The sequence below is a fragment of the Loxodonta africana genome, chromosome 16 (genome assembly GCF_030014295.1).
Source record: "Loxodonta africana isolate mLoxAfr1 chromosome 16, mLoxAfr1.hap2, whole genome shotgun sequence".
Lineage (NCBI taxonomy): Eukaryota > Metazoa > Chordata > Mammalia > Proboscidea > Elephantidae > Loxodonta > Loxodonta africana.
The window spans coordinates 31717832-31731877 of record NC_087357.1 but is presented as its reverse complement, the minus strand read 5'-3'; the positions used below and the strand labels follow the sequence as shown (position 1 = coordinate 31731877).

At 55.2% G+C, this 14046-nt stretch overlaps 2 protein-coding genes across 7 annotated transcripts; one reads left to right on the top strand and one right to left on the bottom strand.

The window, feature by feature from the left end:
- Nucleotides 1-1405: 1405 nt before the first annotated feature.
- Nucleotides 1406-4358, top strand: FBXL15 (F-box and leucine rich repeat protein 15). 2 transcript variants are annotated; one of them, XM_064269392.1, is made up of 4 exons: nt 1406-2234; nt 2395-2698; nt 2898-3403; nt 3915-4358. In XM_064269392.1, exons 1-4 carry the CDS (start codon nt 2182-2184, stop codon nt 4102-4104), a joined length of 1053 nt encoding a protein of 350 aa, XP_064125462.1. In that variant the 5' UTR covers nt 1406-2181; the 3' UTR covers nt 4105-4358. The 2 variants fall into 2 exon arrangements, with proteins under 2 accessions (XP_064125462.1, XP_003409200.2); XM_003409152.4 differs by having other exon boundaries at nt 1604-2234; nt 2395-2548.
- On the bottom strand, nt 4358-11734 carry CUEDC2 (CUE domain containing 2). Of its 5 annotated transcripts, none has more exons than XM_010589026.3 (9): nt 11607-11734; nt 6191-6274; nt 5760-5903; nt 5608-5669; nt 5386-5516; nt 5150-5311; nt 4906-4967; nt 4770-4830; nt 4358-4691 (listed from the first exon to the last, which is right to left on the bottom strand). In XM_010589026.3, the coding sequence occupies exons 2-9, from the start codon at nt 6262-6264 to the stop codon at nt 4545-4547; spliced, it is 843 nt and encodes a 280-aa protein (XP_010587328.1). In that variant the 5' UTR covers nt 6265-6274; nt 11607-11734; the 3' UTR covers nt 4358-4544. The 5 variants fall into 5 exon arrangements, with proteins under 5 accessions (XP_010587328.1, XP_010587329.1, XP_003409199.1 ...); XM_010589027.3 differs by having other exon boundaries at nt 11553-11678; XM_003409151.4 differs by having other exon boundaries at nt 6191-6271; nt 11607-11656.
- Between the last annotated feature and the right edge of the window lie 2312 nt (nt 11735-14046).

Here is a 14046-nt window from a genome sequence, read left to right as displayed (position 1 = left end):
GAGGGCATGGAACCCTCGTTACAGTCTCCCGGACCCTCACGTGCCCCACCCCACTCGCGTCCACGTTCCTCTCGCCCACTGCCCCCTGAGCCACACGCAGGGCCCAGCTGCACACGCGTGTCCCGCTCCAAACCCCACGCGTGCCCCTAAGCGGCTGCCACATGACCTGTTACATGCCACACGCGCTCCAGCCCCCACGAGCAAGCGGCCACACGGTATGGGTTAGACCAGACCCGCCCCCTAAACGCAGGAGACCATCAACTTAATGAAGGGAAGATCTAGGAAACTCCGCCTCAACTCTCCGGGGTTCAGCGTCTCGGACCCAGGAGACTCAGCCCTGACCACCCACCCAGGGTGCAGCAGGAAGGCTGTTAGTCAGACTTCAGAAAGAACTTCCTTGATTCCTCAGTTAGAAGTCGTAGCCGCCTGGGGGTGAGAGGTTAGACGAGATGACACTGGGATTGGAGGATGTGGGGGACAGACAACCTCTTTTCCGCTTGTGCCCTTGGCGAGGGTAGAACGGGGCCCGGCTATTTTAAGAAAGCGCTGCTCGAGTTACTATGGTAACCGCTTTCCTTGGGAAGGCCAAGGCAGGCAGGTGGTGACCTCGGAAGGAAGAAGGGGTCTGTACCGGCGGTAAGGGGGCGCGGGGACGTGTGAGGCGGGGGCGCGCGGGGCTCACCGCGGGGAGGCGCGGCGCGGGTTCCGCGTGGTGCTGAAGCGGACAGCGGCAGATCTGTCGCACTGCGCAGGCGCAGAGTTGCGAACAAAGCGGGGAGGGGGAGAAAGCACGCAGCCCGAGGTGGTGCGCGCCCTCGTGGCTCTGTCCTAACGGAGATCACTTTTCTCTGCTACCCCCTCCACAAACAGGCTGAGGAAGAAGAGGAAGCGTATCCCTCACCCAACCTGACTCTATTCTAGTCCTTCCCCGCTGCTGGCCTCTACCTACTCGTGCATGGGGTCGGGGGGGAGGAGGAGTGTGGCGTGGAAGGGATTCTGGGAAAATCAAGATGCCTGGGTTCTCTATCCCCGATTCACTTGACCCTGGACAAGGTGCTTCCTCTTCTGGGCCTTGATTTTCCCATCTTTAAAATGGAGTGACAGCATAGTCCTGTCCACCTTGCAGAGGTGCCCCAAGCCCCGGTGAGATAACGGACGGGAAGCTGCTTTCGTTATGAAGAGGCAGGAGACGCGATTGCATCGAGGGACAGCACAACCCTGCTGGAGGCAGCCGTAAGCGAAGGCAGTGGCGTGCTAATGAGGCCCTCAGCGTTCTTTATCCCAGCCCCCACCACAGATAATGGGGAAAGTATTGCGCGAGAGTTCCCCAGAACGGACCCGGAAACTAGGACCTGGTGGGAGGGCGGCCCACAGACAGCCCAGAGCTCTGTGGCGTAACTGCCACGGGGGGGGGCCTAACCTCAGGCCCATAACTAAACCCCCAGCCTTGTACTCAAGAAGCAGTACCCCTAACGGACTGAGCTGAACGCTCATTCTTCCTAGGTCTCTGGGCCTCCTGGGGAAAGGGATCCGGCTGGAGATACAGTCCTTCTCAGCGTCCCCTTTGTCTCTCTCCCTGGGTATAAACCTGGTCCATATTGTTCCGGAGTAGACGGAGCTGGATAGCACTGTACTTCACAACTAACCAGGAATAGGAGGTCTGGGCAAGCTTGCTTGATGAAGAAAAAAAAAAAATTCTAACTTTGCCCACTCATTCATTCAACAATTACTTGTTGAGCACCTACTACGTGACGGGCAGTAAGAGCCTGGCCAGTTTTCCCCTCATTTTTCAAAATTAGCAGGGGCGGGAGGGGTAGAGCTGGAATCCAGGAGTCTTGGTTCCGCCCCCTTGTGCGTTTGGCCTCGCTTACTCCTCCCATTACCACTTCACTTCGAAGTGGCCTCTGGCCCAAAACGAGGACAGAAGCGTCTCTGCTGTCCACTTCGTTCTCCAGCTCCGGGCCTTAGGCCATGCAACTGAGAAGGCGAGGTCTAATGTTAGACCACCGGTCTGTTCCGCTTCAGGTTTGGGGTCCATCCGGAAGGTTTTCAGATAGGATCCTCAGTGAGACTGCACTCGATTGAATCGGTCTATCTTGACACCCTAAGTAGGCGGGTTCTCTGCAGTCGCTCCACGGCGGATGCAAGAGTACTTTACTGCGCACGCGCAGTAGATAGCCGATGGAGCCACGGATGGAGCTGTCCGGAAGGGAGCAGGAGCCCGGAGCCGTCAGGTACCGAGGACTGGAGGGGCGGAGGCAGGGGAGAGGACCTGAGTCGGGCCCGGGTCTGGGGGCCGCTCCTGGGAGCCGGGCCCCAGGAGTAGAATGGAGGCGGACTCGTAGGTAGCAGAGCGGCCCTGGGACGCCGCCGCCAACGCTCCTTTACCCGCAGGCTCCTGGACCTGCCCTGGGAAGACGTGCTACTCCCACACGTCCTGAGCCGGGTCCCTCTGCGACAGCTGCTCCGGCTGCAGCGCGTCAGCCGGGCCTTCCGGGCGTTAGTGCAGCTGCACCTGGCGGGGCTGCGCCGCTTCGACGCAGCTCAGGTGAGCCGTGGCCCGGAGCCCCGCCCCGCCTGGGTAGCGCCCCCGCTTGCCCCCAGCCCCGTAGTCCATCCTTCCGATCCCCCGGAACCGCAAGGGCTGCCCGGGAAGCGAGCCCGGAAGTGGGGAATACCCCTCAAAGGCAGGTCCCAGGTAGCGACTCAGAGGGCGGGGCCTCTCCGGGGCGCACGGGCGGGGCCTCTCCCGGGCGGGGGGGCGGGGCCTCTCCCGGGCGGACAGGCGGCAAGCCCCGAGGGCGGGCGGCTGCCAGGAAAGACCTCCTCAGGGACCGACAGGCGCCGCCCGTCCCATCCCCGGCGCCGGCTGAGCCCGGGTGCCTCCCCGCCCACAGGTGGGTCCGCAGATCCCGCGGGCAGCATTAACCCGGCTGCTGCGGGACGCCGAGGGGCTGCAGGAGCTGATGCTGGCGCCGTGTCACGAATGGCTGTCAGACGAGGACCTGGTGCCGGTGCTGGTGCGGAATCCGCAGCTGCGGAGTGTGGCGCTGGCCGGCTGCGGGCAACTGAGCCGCCGCGCGCTGGGGGCGCTGGCCGAGGGCTGCCCCCGCCTGCAGCGCCTGTCGCTCGCGCACTGTGACTGGGTGGACGGGCTGGCGCTGCGCGGCCTCGCGGATCGCTGCCCGGCCTTGGAGGAGCTGGACCTGACGGCCTGCCGCCAGCTCAAGGACGAGGCCATCGTGTACCTGGCGCAGAGGCGCGGCGCGGGCCTTCGCAGCCTCTCACTGGCCGTCAACGCTAATGTGGGCGACACTGCCGTCCAGGAGTTGGCTCGGAACTGCCCGCAACTAGAGCACCTCGACCTCACCGGCTGCCTCCGCGTCGGAAGCGACGGCATCAGGTGCCTGGGCTGGGGGCGGTCGGGTGGCAGGACAATCATTCAACTTCTGGAGTAGGGGTGAGCAGTAGTTGTCAAAAAGCAGAGGTAGAGGGTTCTGGATTTTTCTGCTATCACAGCATTCCCGTTCTAAACAGGAAAAACTTCCAGAATAGCTTAGGCCAAAGAGCCCACACAGTTTAAAAACTTTTTTGAACCAATATTTACACATTAGGAGATTTCACATACAAAGTCAGCCTTCTAGCTTCTCTTCGACAAAGGGCAGTCTTGCAACCCTGGCTGGGGTCAAGCAACAGGTTTCCCCTTTAAGTCTCTGGTTCACTGGAGGCATTGAATGTAGACCCCAATTCAATCCAGGTCCCCTCCCTCGTGTATGGAGGAAAAAAATATGGCTCGAGCTGGAGGCATTCAGGGCTTTGTTGAAGCCAGGGGTAGGTACAGTGGTCTAGGCCTGGCCCCTCTGCCGTGGGTGTTTCGGCTTCGTGCCCCTAGCCTCACTCCCCTCTTCCCCCAGGACACTGACCGAGTATTGCCGGGCGCTTCGATCACTTCGGGTGCGGCACTGCCACCATGTGGCTGAACCCAGCCTGAGCCGCTTGCGGAAGCGCGGTGTGGACATCGATGTGGAGCCACCGCTGCACCAGGCCCTGGTGCTGCTGCAGGACGTGGTGGGCTTCGCACCCTTCGTCAATCTGCAGGTCTGAACCACCCGCAGGTTGGGGCACAGCTGGACTGTGTGGTGGGGGCCTGGCTGAGCTGTAGGGAAACTGGACTGTGGGGGCCTCTGGTGAGAGGTCAGCGCCCTACCCCACCTTGGAGCTTCAAATAAAGCTTTTTACCCCCTCTTGCCTGGCCCTGCTGCCCTGTTGAAGACAGGGGATGTGAGGTTGGGGAGGGAAGGTCAGACAGACGCAGCACCCCAGTCGTGAGGCAGAAATGACCAAAATGAACTCACACTTTCCTCAGGCCACCTTTACTGTGCCCATGCACAACTCCAAGAGGAAGTTAACACTGGAACAAGGAAGTAGAGAAGGGGGTCTGGAGTTAAGGAGGCCCCTGGTGGGCGGGGGCGTGGCAAATATAGGGCTCCTGCATCCCTCTGGGATCTGAGCCTAGAAGGCTCGGGCAGAATCTGGCATGTGCCTCAATGGAAGCGGTACTTTCTGGCCGGCTTGAGGTTGATGTATGTGGCCTTCATCTCCTCGGCCTCAGGGTTCCGCACATCTTTGAATCGCTCCCCTTTGGTACTCACTACCTGGTTGTCAATGTAGCGGATCAGCTTCTTGGGGGCCTGTTGGGCAGTCAGACAGTGAGTGGCGGAATCCAGATGACAGTCCACTCCACACCCTAGCAGCCCTACCTCTCTCACCTCTTTGGGAGCCATGGGCCGGTGAGTCTTCTGGTCCTCTGCGCTATCCACCATCATGTACCTGCCAAAAACTGGCTGGGTGAAGCTCTTGCCACCCTGGGAAGACCCTTTGGGGCCCAGCCCAACCCGGACTCACTTCTGCAGGATGAAGGACTTCAGCTCATCCTTCTGGGGGCCTCTGAGGCGCCTGGGCAGGTCCTGTGGAGAGGGGAGGCCTGGTCTAGGCCCTGGGGCACCAGCAGGGAAAGCAGATGGGGATAGGCTGGGGCAGGGGAGGTGATTTAACACCAAGTGGGAATGCAGCTGAGGCTACATGGAGGGGGAGAGGAGAGCCAGATCTGAGTCCCCACAGTGGTATGTGTGGGGAGTTAGGGGAATACCTGATGGGGGCTGTCCTTCCCCTCTACCAGCATCTGCACAGCCTCTTCCAAGTCCCCCCGAGCTTTGGCCAGCGCCCATTGCGCCTGCCCAACTGAACAGGTGGGGAATACCTCCAGGAGTACATCCACCCCTGGCAGCAGCTCCTCCTCAGCACCTGCTGCCTGTGGGCAGAAATGTTAACAAGAGGCAGGACTTCCTCCTTTCCCTCATCAGTACTCTCCTCTACCACCAGTACCTTGTCTTGGGTGTCCTCAGTAGCAGTGGGAGAAGACCTGGCCTCTTCTTTGAGCTTTTCAGGCCTCTGCAGAGAATCCGGGGCGACAGGTACTTGACCTTGGACCTCAGAGCTCTGTGGTTGCAGGTTCTCTTAAAGGGGCAGAGAGAGCATCAGATTTGTCAGGACTTTGGGAGCAGTGGTGGTTATGAATCACTCAAGTGCCCAGGACCCCAGACTCACCTTTGTTCCTGGCATCACTCAGCTGCCCTGAGAGCTTCTGCATCATGTCCCCTATTGTGCCCCTGAGAGGACAAAAGAGGGTGGTGAAGGGACAGTTCTGTACCTGCCATAGTCAGCAACCCCCCACCCCCTTGGCCCCAGTCAGGCCCCACCTGGGGATGTGGGCGAAGCCAGGCACGTAGGCCTCCATCATCTCAGTGAAGGCCTCCATGTCAAAGTTCTCCTCTGATGGGCCTGAGGGGCCCAGGTCTTCCAGGACCCCAAGAACATAGGAGAAGATGACATCATCCAAGCCACTGCAGGGAAGGGACAAGACAAACCCTAGGTAGGACTCTGGATATCTCCAGCACCCCCACCAAGCCTGAGACTCCAGCCCTCAGCTTCCTGGGGCCCATGAGCCATGAGCCAGACACCAGACCTCAAACCCTCCCTCAGAGCTTTGGTTTCCCATCTGTCCAACAAGGGTCACAGGGACAAAAGAGGGACAAGCCCATCCCACCTCAGGCAGAGGGCTGAGTGCTCTCCACCCGAGTCTTTCCAGTGGCCAGGGCCTACAGTACTACCCAGCAGCTCTTGCCTCTACCTGAAGTCAGCCTCCGGGAGATGCGTCTGGACAAAGGCAAGGAGGGCTGCACTGACAATCTTCTCCAGCTCCATGCTCTCTCTTCTGAAGGGACACAAGACAGAGGTTTGCCAGGCCCTCTTCTGCCTGTCACCACCCTCTCCGCTGGGCCTGCGGTGGCTAGCTTCTCCCTCCTTGCCTGTTATAAAACCGTTTGCTGATGTTGCCCTTAGCTCCCAGCTCCCCAGACCTTCCCTGCTCCGCAAACAGGGCCACATCCTATCTCTCCACCTCCTCTGGCCTGAGACAGGGCAGGGCACTGTCTCCAAAGAAGGACTGAGTGGAGGTGCCCTCCCACCCCTACCCCCGGCAGCAGGCCCAGACCCTCTGGCAAGAAGCCAAGGTCTTGGGGTCACATGCCTTGTAGCTGAGGAATCCCATCATCAAGGGGGGCATCTGGCCCCCAAGTCTGACTACAAGGGGCCTCACTGTCCAGCCCCTCAGGAAGTAGGCCTCAGGACCAAGTACAGCTCTTCCCCCACCCAGAAAATCCACCCACCCTCTGCACAAAGGGGCTTTTCTGGCTTTGGGGCCCAGATGGAAGGGGAAGTCTTTCATAGATTCTCTCCTCCTGCCCAATCCCTGACCTTCCAGCAGCACAGGGCTATCTACAAAGGATGTTCATATCCTCCTTCTCAAGGCCTTTACAGCTCTACAAGATCTGGCCCTTGCCTGCCCCTGCAACCTCACCACTCCCTCCTCGCTCACTCCACTTCCGCCCCACCAGCCACCTCGCCATTCCTCAAACTTGTGGAACTTCTTCCTGCCTGTATCTCCCAGATAGCCACATGGCTCATTCCTTCACTTCCTCCAGGGTTCTGCTCGAATGTTACCTCCTTGGAGAGATCCTCCCTGACTAACATACCAAAAACAGATATTACCTGTACTCACTAACTCCTTACTCTGCTCTTCTTCTACACAGCACTTACTACGGCTTAACGTTATTTTATATATTTGCCTATTGTCCATCTTCCCTAGCTAGAAGGGAGGGGACATTCTCTGTCCTATTCATTAGTGTAGCCCTAGCACTTAGGAAAGTACCTGTACTTAGTAGGTGCTCAATAAATACTTGACTTATTTCATTCTCACCTTCATGCTTTTGATTCCCAAAAGCCTGTATGTGGGAGTCAGGAATACGTAGGTGATACTGAGTGGCTTCAGACCCACAGGTCCAAATGTCTGCTAATCATTCCACTCAGAAACACTCCTCAAACTCTATTTACTCCAAACTCACGATATCCTTCCCAATCTGTGGCCATCCCCAAAATATACAACCTCCTCCTGTTTCAATGACTGATACAATTACTCATTCACTTACCTGTCAAACCTGAAACTTGGGGATTACCCTTGATTTCTCCCTCTCGCCCCCACCTGCTATATCCAATCACCAAGTCCTGTTGATTCTATTCCCTTACTTTTTTCCTACCTATCCACTTCCCTCCATATCCAATTTGGTTTCTGCCCCAATATGCCCACCAAAACTTCTCAGGCTAAGGTCAGCAGTTACCATCTTAGGTTTTGGTTCATTAGGTTGAACCATATGAGCTCACTAATTTTTTTTTTTTTCCTTTCTTATTGTGCTTTAAGTGAAGTTTACAACTCAAGTCAATTTCTCATACAAAATCTTATACACACATCATTACGTGACCCTAGTTGCTTGAGCTCACTAATATTTGCCTGTTTTTGATCTATAAAAAACCAAACCAAAACAAACAAAAAAAAGGCAATTTCTTATGGTTTCGCCTAATATTTGCCCTCTCAGCACCATCAACGGTAGTTTCTCAGATATTGTGCTCTCTTGGTTCCCTTTTACCTCTCTGTCCATTTCTTCCCTTTCTCTGTCCCTCTCTCTTCTGCTTGACTTCCTCAGGCTCAGAGCTGGTCCTCTTCTCTCCTCATTCTGCATTCTCTCTCTGGAGAGCTCAACTGGGTCCACATATTTATGCATCAACTCTATGTCACCAACTGCCAAATGTTCACTTCTCTAGTCCAGTCCCATCCCATTAGGGACAAACTTGTACATCTACCTTCCTGACACCTCCATGTGGACATTTTACAGGCATCTCACATTTAACATGTCCCAAACTGACATTCTCCCAAGTTTTTACTCCTTCAGGACCATCTTCAATAAATGCATGTCCAAGCACCCAGTTGTTCATGCTAGAAGTCTGTGAATTATCCTTAACACCACTCTGTCCCTTGCCTTCCACACCCAGTCACTAAGCTCTGACCATTCTCTCTCAACCACTACCTCTCTCTCTCCACTCCCACTTTGGTCCTTGCCTTAACTACTGCAAGAGCTTCCTAACACGTCCTCCACTACTGTCTTTTCTCTATTCTCCACACTACAGCTGTGTGATCTTTATAAAAAATCCTGTCATTCTGCTTAAGGCCCATCTGTGGTTTCCCAATACCCTTTGGAGAAGTCCAGATTCTTTTCGTGGCCTTACCCCTGCCTGTATCTCTCCAGCCTCATGCACCGTGCCTTTCCTGGCTCACCCCCTCCACCCTGGCTTTCCTTCAGTTTGCCAGCACTCAAGCAGTTAGCAGTAAGGGCCTCTGCACCAACTGTCTCCTCTGCCTGGGCAGCCTTCCACCTCCATCCCTTCACTTATAAAACTTCTTCTCACCTTTTAGGTCTTAGTTCAAAATTCTCTCCTCAAGGGATGCTGTCCCTGACCCCGTAGAACTGGCCTGGTCCCCTCTATCTCACACCCTCATTGCAGAGTGCACTTTTCCTTACTTAGCAGCACCTTTCACAGTGTAATTGAATACTTATATGGGCAATGTTTAATGTTTCTTCCAGTTGTTTCAGGAGGGCAGGGACTAACCAAATAAATAAATAAAGAACCAAACCCATTGCCATTGAGTCAATTCTAACTCACAGCAATCCTAGCAACCCTATGGGACAGAGTAGAACTGCCCCACTGGGTTTCCAAGGAGCAGCTAGTGGATTCAAACTGCCAACCTTCTGGTTAGCAGCCAAGCTCTTGACCACTGTGCCACCAGGGCTCCAAACCAAACCCATTGCCATTGAGTCAATTCTGACTCATAGCGACCCTATAGGACAGACTGGAACTCTCCCATAGGGTTTCCAAGGAGCAGCTGGTGGATTTGTACTGCTGACCTTTCGGTTAGCAGCCGAGCTCTTAACTACTGTTTCACCAGGGCTCCTTTTGGGCAGGGAATACACCTGACTTATTCACCAACATACATTAAGTATCTCCCAAGTAGTAGGCACTCAGTAAATACTACTCCCCACTTTGCAGATGAAGAAACTGAAGCTCGCTAGGTTTCATGACTTGACCAAAGTCACACAGCTTGGCAATGACAGAGTTGAAATTTCAATCCCAGTCTCTTAGTTCAGTGATTATATTCTAACGGCTACTCTGAGGATGGAGCACAACTGATGGTAATGGTAACAAGATTCTAAGTGGGTTGGGACAGAGCTACTATCTATAATCACAGTTCCCTTGTCCCCTCTGTGGTAACAAAGAGTTGCTGTGACAACAAAGGGGTCACTTTGAAAAGCAGGACTGAGAAACCCCAGCCTACCAGGGGGATGCCTGGTTCTGAGCCTGTCTCTTGCTCTAGACACCCAGCCATGGGCCCCTGGGGAGAAGCAGAATTGCTCGGCTATCATGCAACTCCCCCAGGAGGGCAGCCCCCTCCAGAGACCTACAACAACCCTGGGTTACGTTACTCCCAAATCCTAGCTGTTGTCAGTTGCCTTGCAAAGGCCCATGGCTGATGCATGAGAGTCTAGTTTCCAGAGAAGAAGCTTCTCAGGGATATGTCTGATGCCTCTTTTCTAACGATGCCTCTTTTCTAACCAAGGTCACTGTCCCCAAATACAAAGTCTTCCTCCCCTGAGCTTCTGCTCTAGTTTGTCCTCTAAAGGAACATCCCCCCCTACACACACACACACACCCTGTTCTTTAAGATTGTCCCAACTCTACCCAGCCTTCAAAGCTTGCCACTTCTTTTCTTCCCCCTCCCCCATTATTCCCTCAGCTTTCCTCGACATTTCTTTTTCTGCCAAGAGGTTCCTCCTAATATTTCTCCCCTTTGGGGAAGATTTGGTCTAGCAAACTGCATTCCTAAGCTGTAGCCTGAGCAACCCACCTTCTCTATGGTAACAGCATGATTTCCATGAGGTTTTTCAAATTCTAGACATAGCCCACAGACCCCATTACCTCCCAGAGTCCCAAATCAGCAATTAGTGGTTGGTGGTACCCATGAAATGTGACTGTCATGAGCCCTGCTTAAACGCCTCTGATAATAACAACAGCATTTACCAACTGCTTACATTGTGCCAGGCATAGTTCTAAGCTCTTTAATATATTAACACATCTAAACCTCACAATAACACTAAAATGTAGAATATTATCCCCGTTTTACCAGAGGAAATGGAGGCACTGAGAGGTTAAGTAACTTGCCCGAGGTAAATGGCAGATTTACACTCAGGCAGTCTAGCTCTGGGACCCTTGCTTAGTTTAACCAAGATACCATATACCACCTCACAAGATGCAAATGGTGTGGCCCCAGCCGCTGCTCTGATTCTCTTCTGCCTGGCTGCCCCCTAACCTGCCTCAGAATCCGCTCACACGATTCTCCCTGCTCAGGTCTTTTCCTCTGCCTCTCTAAATCTCATTCTGCACGGCCCACTTACCTTCCTGCAGCCAGTCCTGACTGCCCCTTCCTAACTGGCCTGAGGGCTTTCTGAGGGTCATAGGACTGGACCCTCCAGATGCTTAATTTAGACCTTCTGGACAAATTTAAGTGAGATTGGGGGAAGCAGTACCATGCCGCTCCCTTGAGGGATGGGTGTTCAGAGGTGGAGGGAGAGCAGAAGGCCATGTGGGATCCAGTGTGGGAGGTGTCCTGGGGGCACTTAGGGATGCTGCAGGAGTCTAGCAAGGAGGTCTTCACTATTTCTCCAAGCCCCATGGCGTACTGCTCCTGAGATCTTTGCCCCATTCCGCAGGCACCAGAGGACATCATTCTCTCCCGACCCCCAAGTCAAGTCTTAGAGGCGCCAAGGGCACTGAGGGCCACAAAGGGATAGGGGCATCTGGAAGTGGGACCGCGATGAAGGCCGACCCCTGAAGCAGGAGGTCCCTAAAACAGGTAGGGGTACCCGCAAGAGTCCAGAATAGTGGGCCTGAGGGCACAGGGATGCGGTTGCGGCCCTGAGGGACACAGGACGAGTCAGGCCTGCGCGAGCTGGGATGGGCACTGATGCAGGCCACGGCGAGAATCAAAAACGGGGGTCCGGCGGGACCCAGCGGGGATACCGTGAGGGAACACATAAGATGAGTACCCTGGGTCAACGCTGTCCGCAACTCTCCTAGCCCTAGGCTGGAAGGGAAATCACCTGCTCCGTCGGGCGCCGCCGGCGACTTCTCCCGCGCGGTGCAGTTCTCATCCCCTAGCCCCACCAACGAGATCAAAAGCGTGGCCCAGAGCGGTTCCTTCCAGCGGCGCAGCGGCAGCCATTTTTAAGAAGGGCGACATGCCCTCAACTAGGTGGGGCTTCCGCCCCGGTTTCCATCTGTCCCGGGGCTTGGACGGACTCTCAAGGTGGCCATTTTGTTGAGGGCAAAGAGGTGTTAGGTGTTCAGGCCCGGCTTATGGGTGGAGTTGGCAGTGGGTGGAACTGTATCGCCTTTTTGCTTCTCTTTTCTTCCGAACCAAAACCCAAATCAACCCCACTGCCTTGAATCGATTCAGACTCATAACGGCCCTACAGGACAGAGTAGAATTGCCCCATAGGGTTTTCAAGGCTGTAAATCTTTACGGAAGTCGCAGAGCGGCTGGTGGGTTCGTACCACCGACCTTTCGGTTAGCAGCCCAGCGCTTTAACCACTGCGCTACCAGGACTCTATTCTTTTCTCCCAGAGACGGAGAATCTTTGGATCCTATCCAATGTCATCCCATCTGCCTTCCTTCCCCACCTCTTGGATCTCTACCCTCATGTTCTTTATTTTTGCCCCTTTATCCTTGGTGTTTCCCTTTCCACACAGACCTCACGGCTTCAGGTAGGATCTGTCGGCCATCATCCCAAACCTGGTGTTCACCCCAAAATTCACATGTCTCTCCCCCTCCATGGTCAGGCTAGGCTCAAACCCTTTCATCCAGTCAGCCCTTAGGCACTGACTTCACCCTGGTTGTCCCCTTTGCAGTACCCTGACAGCCATTGGTGTATCCCCAAAGCTAGAGTGAGTTACAGGGTCTTGGGGCCATGGAACCTGGTTTGGGGGGACAGCAGGAGCTGGGGTGAGGATCGACCTGAGCCCAGATCCAAGGATGGTCTGCAGGCCATACTTACTCCTAGTGTCTTTAGTCCATATTGGCCACACTAGGAAAGGACAGCTGAACTCCAGGGCCCCGAGAGGCCTCAACTTCCCATTTTTGTTCCTGCTGCCTCAGCTTCCTGGCAGCGCTGCCTGGTGGGGAAGCCCACAGCTGCCCCTTCCTGGGAACCCGGCATTTAGTTGTGGGGAAAGAGTCCCCTTCAAGGATGAGCTAGTCCATCCCTGATGCGTGGTCTTTTTCTGAGGCCCTGCTCAGTGCTAGCCCTCCTGTAGGGTGCTGGGAATCCAGAGCCTGTCCCTGCCCTCAGAGTAGCTCACAGTCCAAGGGCGAGAGTCCCATCCTTTCCTCTCCCCTAGGGACTGAGGCAGTGCCAAACAGGGAGGAAAAAAAGAGATCACTGCTCCCTCTCCTTCCAGCCCTATCCCTTCCCTCAGGCTCCCTCCTCCCCACCAGGGCCCTCTGGCCTCAGAGAGAGCAAGACGTTGGCGGCTGGGGCCCAGGGGGTGGGGAGGGGTTTTGGCGCGGTCGTGGCGTCCTCCATAAAAATACTGCCGCTGCCAGCCTGGCGCTGCTGGGGTTAATGAGGGGTGGGGTGACAGCCACTTTGAACTCTGGCCAGGCAGGCTCCTGGGAAGGGGGTGGTGGGCAGCCTCCTCAGCCCCAGGCCTCTGCCAGCCCTCCAGAGACTAGGGCCTACCCACTCCCCCACCCCCACCCATTGCACAATACTGATGACTCTTGGATCCTTTCCACCCTCTTCATTCCGGGAACTTTCAGGTTTCCTCAGTAGAGCCACTCTCAGTTCCAGACCAAGACCCCTGCAGCCATCCCTGACCACTGTGCCTCCTCCCCTCCCCCATCACCTGTTTCTTGGAGGGCTGCTGGTTGTAGCTAGTTATCAGAAAAAACTTCCTGAGCTTTCAGGGAAAGAGCACAGGAAAGACCTCTTAGGGGGAACCCCTCCATTCTCAACTAGGACTCTGGAGAGTCCTAACTCTGTGCAGCAGGGGTCAGGTTCTGGGGCCATAGGGTGGGCTGTGGAGAGGTACCACCACAGACACAAGGACACACTCACAGACTATAAGGTAGGGGCTCCAGGGAACTTCTGTCCTGCCTGGGACTCCTCAGTTAGCTGGATCTTAGTCATGGTTTTTCATCCCTTCAGGCCTCAGTCTCTCCCCAAGATGGGAATAGACTCCACCTGCTTTTGGGTGCTGTTTGAAGCTACATGGGGTGAACATGGATAGAGTGGTGCCTCCCTTCCCCCTATTCCTGCAAATAAACTTTGTAGCTGATGTTTGGGGTACTTAGGTCTCCTCGACCGATGGGAAAAGCTAGAAACCTATGCTGAAGCTCCCCGTAGCATATCAGTTCCCCGGTGTCCTGTCTCAGAATGAGTAATTGGGCTTGAACCGGGGATAAAGAGCAGCTTTAGCAGACATTAAGAGCATAAAGAAAAAAAAAAAAAAAAAGCAGCTGGTTGGTCCCAAGGGGTAGGA

What these genes read in the sequence shown, in the direction of transcription:
- FBXL15 (XM_064269392.1), top strand. Translation starts at nt 2,182, where the DNA reads ATGGAGCCACGGATGGAGCTGTCCGGAAGGGAGCAGGAGCCCGGAGCC. An exon ending in CCCTCAAAGGCAGGTCCCAG is followed by an intron (nt 2,699 to 2,897) that starts GTAGCGACTCAG and finishes CCCCGCCCACAG; the next exon opens with GTGGGTCCGCAGATCCCGCG. An exon ending in GTCGGAAGCGACGGCATCAG is followed by an intron (nt 3,404 to 3,914) that starts GTGCCTGGGCTG and finishes CTCTTCCCCCAG; the next exon opens with GACACTGACCGAGTATTGCC.
- CUEDC2 (XM_010589026.3), bottom strand. Translation starts at nt 6,264, where the DNA reads ATGGAGCTGGAGAAGATTGTCAGTGCAGCCCTCCTTGCCTTTGTCCAG. An exon ending in GGAAGGACAGCCCCCATCAG is followed by an intron (nt 4,968 to 5,149) that starts GTATTCCCCTAA and finishes CCCTCTCCACAG; the next exon opens with GACCTGCCCAGGCGCCTCAG. An exon ending in GGCCCATGGCTCCCAAAGAG is followed by an intron (nt 4,692 to 4,769) that starts GTGAGAGAGGTA and finishes ACTGCCCAACAG; the next exon opens with GCCCCCAAGAAGCTGATCCG.